Source organism: Podarcis liolepis (assembly GCF_965112155.1).
Source record: "Podarcis liolepis genome assembly, chromosome: 18".
Lineage (NCBI taxonomy): Eukaryota > Metazoa > Chordata > Lepidosauria > Squamata > Lacertidae > Podarcis > Podarcis liolepis.
Window position 1 is genome coordinate 660163 of NC_139572.1, and position 7610 is coordinate 667772.

The 7610-nt window shown below is 49.1% G+C and overlaps 1 protein-coding gene across 1 annotated transcript in view; it reads left to right on the forward strand.

Moving 5' to 3' along the window:
• The first annotated feature begins 2688 nt into the window (after window positions 1–2688).
• Window positions 2689–7610, forward strand: part of IFI30 (IFI30 lysosomal thiol reductase) — a 10337-nt gene continuing 5415 nt past the window's right edge. The window contains exons 1-2 of the mRNA XM_083484159.1: window positions 2689–3560; window positions 7432–7610. The exon at window positions 7432–7610 is cut by the window's right edge and continues 4 nt beyond it. Of these exons, the coding sequence (XP_083340285.1) occupies window positions 3432–3560; window positions 7432–7610 (308 nt within the window). The 5' untranslated portion in view covers window positions 2689–3431. The remainder of the gene's footprint in view (window positions 3561–7431) is intronic.

Consider the following 7610-nt stretch of genomic DNA (forward strand, 5'->3'; position numbering starts at 1 on the left):
CCAAAAGCCTGCAAGTTTTGATAATACAGTGGTCCCCTGGTTCTCAAACTGAATCCGTTCCAAAACCAAAGCGTTCCAAAACCAAGGCCTGCTTTCCCCATAGAAAGGAATGCAAAATGGATTAATCCGTTCCAGAGTTTTAAAAACAACGCCTAAGACAGCAATTGAACATGGATTTTACTATCTAACGAGGCCATCGCTCCCTAAAATGAAAGCAATGTGCCGTACTATAAAATAAATAAGGCAGTATTGTAGATGATAAAAATGAACTTTTTTCTTCTTCACCTGCACTGATGATAGGCATTGTTTGGATGGGGGGGCTTTTATCCATTTCTGCAGTCACACAATCAATCGATCAGTAGCTGAACTGGGTTCCACACAGTCACAAAAACAAAACGAGCCACAAAAACGCAGAATAAATAGCGCAAGCAGACCTCGGCATAACGCTCAAATCAGAAGCCTAACACTTAAAACGGATCACGTTTGGCTTCCAAAAAAAGTTCGCCACCTGGAACACTTCCTTCCGCGTTTGCAGTGTTTGGGTTCCAAGTTGTTTGAGTACCAAGGCGTTTCGGAACCAAGGGACCGCTGTAATAATATTTCTTATCAACGGAAAGTTTGGTGCGGTGCAAGGAAGCTTTCATCCCAGGGGGGAAAGTCGGAGAACGAACGGTGGTTATTACTTTAGGACAGGGGTAGGCAACCTAAGGCCCGGGGTCCGGATCCAGCCCAATCCCCTTCTCAATCTGGCCCGCGGACTGTCTGTGAATCAGCGTGTTTTTACATGAGTAGAATATGTGCTTTTATTTAAAATGCATCTCTGGGTTATTTGTGGGGCATAGGAATCCGTTCATTTATTTATTTTTCCAAAATATAGTCTGGCCCCCCACAGGGTCTGAGGGACAGGGGACCGGCCCATGGCTGAAAAAGGCTACTGACCCCTGCTCTAGGGTTTCGTTTCGGCAGGTAAGACTCACCTGTGCATGGGATGGAGATGCTTGCAACATCAACAGCCCAGCAAATCTCGCTTCTGCATTAGTCAGAGCTTTGGATCTGAGGCAAAGGAGGCAGATCTGTGTCTCTCTTCCTTCCAGCTCTCTGACTCCACCCTGGCTCCTGTTTTCCTGCCTAGCAGCTGGGTGAGGGGGCGGAAAGAAAAAGCCCCACCCATGAACCCGGTGGGGGCCCCCTCAGTTGCAGCTCCTGCAATCTGGTTCAGGTGCTGATGATGACATTGAGGTCACCGGAAAACTTGTCCCACTGGTTCTGAAACCTGGAGATGATGTTGTAAACAAAATCTGCCCCTTTTCCCTTATGGGGTACCCAATAGTTCTTCTAGAGTCCTTAAGTGGGTTCCCTATTGGTAGGAGAGAATAACAGAGGCCAAGCAGAGAATATTGGGAAGCCAAGCAGCTCGTAAGCCTGATCTTTATTGAACTGTTGCAACAGGGTCCTCACTCCCCACACGCAGGAGGGAGGAGGAACCCAGAACAATGGGGTGCAAGCTCTTATATTTGTTGTTGTTGACTCATTTAGTGGTGTCCGCCTCTTGCTGACCCCCTGGACCAGAGCACGCCAGGCCCTCCTGTCTTCCACTGCCTCCCACAGTTTGGTCAAACTCATGCTGGTCGCTTCGAGAACACTGTCCAACCATCTCGTCCTCTGTCGTCCCCTTCTCCTTGTGCCCTCCATCTTTCCCAGCATCAGGGTCTTTTCCAGGGAGTCTTCTCTTCTCATGAGGTGGCCAAAGTCTTGGAGCCTCAGCTTCAGGATCTGTCCTTCCAGTGAGCACTCAGGGCTGATTTCCCTAAGAATGGAGAGGTTTGATCTTCTTGCAGTCCATGGGACTCTACATAAGACCTTAGAATTCTTATTCTACATAAGACCTTAGAATTCCTATAAGAAGCCTTTTTTTTTTTTTGAAATCAAAGTTGTTGTGCTTTTCTTTTAGGAAACCAAAGTTCCCTGGGAAACCTTGTAAAGAAGAGGACATGAGAACTCAGATATATTTAAACGCTTTTCAATAATATTCGTGATCTTTCCCCCTGCCCACCCCACCCCCTGCTACGCCCATGCCCAGTTTGAAGAGCTGAGGATCTGGGTTTTTTTGGGGGGTTTTGTGACATGCAAACTCCCAAGCAAAAACGGGCGCCTTATCTCTCTCCCTTCCGTGTCAGCTGCCAGTTCCAAAGTCCAGCCTTTTTGTTGTCAAGCGCCAAAGGTTGCTCAACAGCTTGTGTCAGCAGATCGGCTCCGCCTGGGGGCTTGCACAATTTCCCTTGCTAGGTGGCAAATATCTGGGTAGGGTTTAAATTCTTGCAGGCATGCTGCGACCTGAGGCGACCCCCCACCCGCCTCCTTGCCAGGCAGGCAGGCAGGCAGTCCACTGTCCAATCTGAACGGGGGGGGGGTCCCCAGAGGAGCCAAATCCTAGGGACCTCGCCCGTCCAATAAAACACTGGCGCGCATTGCCATTCAAATAGCGTGTGCCTGACACCTCATGCCATCGGTTATGCTAGGTGGGGCTTATTTTTATTCAAGCTGGCACCCCCACCACCACTCTCCTGGAACTTCCCATCCCCTCCAACCTTTCTCCCCTGAAAAGAGGGACGTCCTATTCCATCCCCTCCAACGTTTCTCCCCTGAAAATAGGGACGTCCTATTCCATCCCCTCCAACGTTTCTCCCCTGAAAAGAGGGACGTCCTAGGGAAAAGCGGGACTTTCCGGCATCAAATAAGAAACCGACACAGCTTCAAAGAGGATTGCAAAACAGATTAAAAAAAAAAGAAGTATTGTAAACATGTTAGCACGCTAGCAGGCTGGGAGTAAGTTCAGCAGTAAAAAAAAGTTACTTTGAGAAACAAGCTGAGAAAATCAGCTATAGATTAGTTATAATATACAGCAGCAAAAAATAACCGTGAAAGGGTTTGAGGGACGTCTTTAAAGGGAATGCTTCCAGGAAAATGTTTGGTTAATTGTATTTTATTTGTGGGGGGAGGGACGACCTATTTCCCCCCTGCAAACCCCTGGAAAATATTTTCTTTCTTTGGCGATCACTCGTAGCAAGACTGTCTTCCATGGACACGGTATTTCCCCTGGAAAACAGGGACACTTGGCAGGCCTGCAACATCTGGAAGCCCCCAAACCGTTTGCTGATTGTTGCTTTGAAACAGGCGCGCGCACAAAATCTCCGGGTCTGGGGCTTCCCAAAAGTCCGGCTCCTCCTCCTCCTGCTCCTCCTCTGGAACAAGTCAGGGGCCGGCTGACTCACACACACACAAAACCGCAGCAGAAGAAGACGAACGGGTTGCGAGGAGGAAGAAGAGGGAAGGGCGGAGCCGGCCAAGGGGTTTTTTAAGAGCCGCCCGTCTCGCCCCCGCCGTGCGCACTCCGCCTTGCCGTTGCGCACAGCCCGGCACCTCTCCTCGCCATGGCTCCCGGCTGGCTCCTGCCCATCGCCGCTTTCTGCTGCCTGGGGGGCATCGCCCTGGGGGGCGCCCCTTGCCACTACCCCCCGCACCAGTGGTGCGGCTCCAGCGAGATCGCGCAGGCTTGCAAGGTGAGGAAAGGGAAAGCGAAGGTGGAGAGGAAAAGCGCAAACTCTTTGCGCGCAGGCGAGGTGGCAAATCCGGAGCCGGGCGGAGGGGAGGGGTGGCCACCCACGTTGCGGGTGGGGTGGGAGGGGGGTGTTGTAAGCAAAAATTGCCTTTCTTCCCTTATGGGGTATCCAAGAGCCCATATAGAGTCCTTTACATAGGTTCCGTCTTGGTAGGAGAAAATAACAGAGGCCAACCAGAGAATATTGAGAAGCAAAGCAGCTCATAAGCCTGATCTTTATTGATCTGTTGCAACAGGGTGCTCCCCTCACCCGCAAGAGAGGAGGAAGAACCCAGAAAAATGGCATGCAAGGCCTTATAAAGAGTTTTGAAATTGCCACCTTGTAGATCAAGACCACCCCCAGAAACATCATACATACATCCCAAAAGGGGTGTAACCTAAGACCACCCCTCAGATACATCACACCTACATCACAGAAAAGGCGGTCTACAACAGAAATTTGAATATTATTTTTCTCCTGTCCTTGTTTATCTCCTGTCTGGCAGGTTACTTGATTGGATTGCCTGGGGAGTCTGGCCAGTCTTTTGTAATGATAAATACTTAGTTCCTGGGCCAGGTCACAGGCTCACACCCTATTCATATCTTAAATGTGCCCTTAAGACAGGATTTGTGAGGAAAGAGACAATGGGGAGGTTTCCCACTTTGACCTTGCAGAGAAAACATTTGCTCAGTTTAGGAATCAAAATGGTTCCAGGTTCGTCTTCCTGTGCTGTTCTATGTATGTGTGATTATGAACATTACCATATATCTAAGACCTCAAAATTCCTATCACAGGGGCTTCGAGAGAGGTAGGAGGGCTAGCAGTGGTGACGGGGAGGGGGCTTTGTGCGACCCCCTTCCTTCCTGGGACTCAGAGGAACAGGTGGCTCCGAATGGCTGCTGTGTGCATGGGTCCTGCTTGGGGACGGGGACAGGGGTTCTTCCCAGGGGGGGGCACCACCTCGTTGGCCACTGGGGGGCAGGAGGCTGGACTCCGATGCGCCCCCTTTGGCCTGATTCAACTGCCGCAGGGGGGGTGTCTTATGATTCCTAAATGGAGACCCGAGGACCATAGGTACCCACAGAATTCCCCACGAAGAGTCCGGGCATTCACAAAGTTTTGGTGCCAGGGCCATGCACGCTGCACGGCGGCCACGGGCGCAGGGCCAAGTTGGCACTCCTGCCATGGACAGAGGCAGTCTACCTTAAGAGTGGTAGGGAGGAAGAGTGGGAAAAGGCCGTTGCTCTCTGGTCTTGCCTAAGCGCCTTGGGGGGCACCTCAGTGTGAAGACAGGGGGCTGGACTCAGTGCTGGGGGGTCCCCCGTGTAGGGGCCACAGAATCATCACCATCAGTGAGGTGTTCCCAAAACAAGGGAAGGATTGAACTCTGATTAATGAGAATACACACAGAGGCTTGAACCAGCAAGACTCTGGGAAGGGTGCGTATAATAATCTCTGTCCACCCCCTGGCCCAGGTCGTTTTATTCACGAAAGAACTTTTTACAGAGTGTTCGTAAGAACCAATCAGATTTCTTATGAGCATTTCAACAAACAAAGTTAAACTACCAAAACTAATTAAGCACACATATTTCTGGGGTAAATAAAGAAGAGAACTACAAAGGAGTGCATTTGGCAACCCCTGAGGTCATAAACAAGCAATACGCAGCTATCATTATCACCTTCAGGTGAGATCTGTTTCCTGGCCCTAAGATTAACATCCTAAGATTAACATATCAGAAAAGCTACATCAAAGAAGCTGCCCACTGTCTTTGAGGACCCAGGATGCCTGTCTGGCGAAGCAACTGGGCTGCATACGGGACTTGTCAAGCAAGAGAAATGGACAGTAGAGGAAATGGCCAGAGACGCAGAGGGTTGTGGGATTTGATCAGAAATTATTGTCAATGTATCAAACCCAGTCAATGCCATGCATTCATCATGGACACAATGGGTTGGTGCATATTTTATAATTCCTCATAGTAATCCCACCTGACCCCACACTCTGGATATTTGCACTCCTACAATCAGGGCTTTTTTCAGCCAGAGCTCAGTTCCGGCACCTCTCAGGTGGGCACCATTGCCAGTTATAAGAGAAAAAGGTAAAAGGTAAAGGACGCCTGGACGGTGAAGTCCAGTCCAAGGCAACACTGGGGTTGCAGCGCTCATCTCGCTTTCAGGCCGAGGGAGCCGGTGTTTGTCCACAGACAGCTTTCCAGGTCATGTGGCCAGCAGGACTAAACCGCTTCTGGCGCATGGCGGAAACCAGAGCAGCGCACGGAAACACCGTTTACCTTCCCGCTGGAGCGGTACCTATTTATCTACTTGCTCTGGTCTGCTTTCAGACTGCTTGCCCTTCATATGTGACCGAACTCCCATCGGCTTCAACAGGCAGCCTGGCAGACATGAAGATTTAAAACAGTATTTCATCAGCTACTGCCAATCCCTTAATCCGTGCCATGAAACAGGTTCCGTACAGGAGTGGCTTAGGGAGCCGCTGTTCTCTGAGGTTCCCTGCAAACGCTCACCATATTATCTTCACAACAAGCTTGCGAGGGAGGCTAGGCTGAGATATCGAGGCCCAAAGGCCCCCAGGGAGAGCTTTGAAAGGATCTGAGCCAACGGTCCTGGGTTCAAACTCTGACAGTAGCTCCAGAGAGCGGCTGCCGTGCGGTGCTGAGCTATAGGTGAACCAAGGCTTTAGTTAAGGCAGCTACTAGCAGAGGCAAAATGTCTCCTCGTTGAGCCAAGCCCAACGCAGCTTTGCTTTTGCAGCCCCCCCCCATTTTCTCAGCATCTTATTTTTTGGGGGGTGTTTCCCCACGGAAAGCCCCACCTTGTTTTTCGGAAGCCGCCCTCAGCTGCTTTCACTTCCCTCTTGAAAGATGGAGGAGGAAACTGGCCGGGCAAGAGGTCGCTGCAGTTGGGGAGACATCATTATTTATTTTAATGGTTTTATTTCTGTGCCATTTTTTGTTCAAACAAATCCCAAAGCGGCTTACAAACCAAAGAAATAAATAAAGAATCTTTGTTTGCGCCAGCCGCCGGCCATAGCAATAAAACAACAATACGATATACAAAAGAATAAAAATAAAGAAAGGCGATAGTATAGGGTTTTGAATCAATAGCCCAATAATGGACCTTATTCTAATTGCCCCGGCTAAAAAACCTTGCAACCTTTGCCGTCACCTGCTCATCTCAACCTGCCAAGAGAAAGGAACTTTGGCAGTGGCTGGGCAAGCCGGAAGGGACGGAAAATAAAAATAACGTAATGGAACGTCATGAACAGGAGCATAAATCGTACAGAATACTTGGCAAATCGTCAGTAAATCGATCCCAAATCCCAAATAAAACAAGACCTGAGCTGAGATTGACCTTCTGCCTGATTTAAAAAGGTAAAGGGACCCCTGACCATTAGGTCCAGTCATGGACGACTCTGGGGTTGCGGCGCTCATCTCGCTTTATTGGCCAATATCTATCTATCTATCATCTATCATTTATCATCTATCTATCTCTATCTATCATCTATCTATCTATCTATCTATCTATCTATCTATCTATCTATCATCTCATCTATCTATCTATCTATCTATCTATCTATCTATCTGTCTATCATCTCATCTATCATCTATCTATATCTATCATCTCTCTCTCTCTCTCTCTCTTATCTATCTATCTATCTATCTATCTATCTATCTATCTATCTATCTATCTATCGTCTATCTATCTATCTATCTATCTATCTATCTATCTATCATCTCATCTATCTATCTATCTATCTATCTATCTATCTATCTATCTATCTATCTATCTTCACCACCGCTCTTTCCTTTTGCAGGCAGAGAAGCACTGTGCCCGGCTGGGCCCCCCCGGGAAGAAAGCTGACCCCGTCTCCATCAGCCTCTACTACGAGAGCCTCTGCCCCGCTTGCCGCTCCTTCCTGGTCTTCCAGCTCTTCCCCACCTGGCTTTTGGTGGGCAACGCCATGGAAATCACCCTGGTCCCTTACGGGAACGC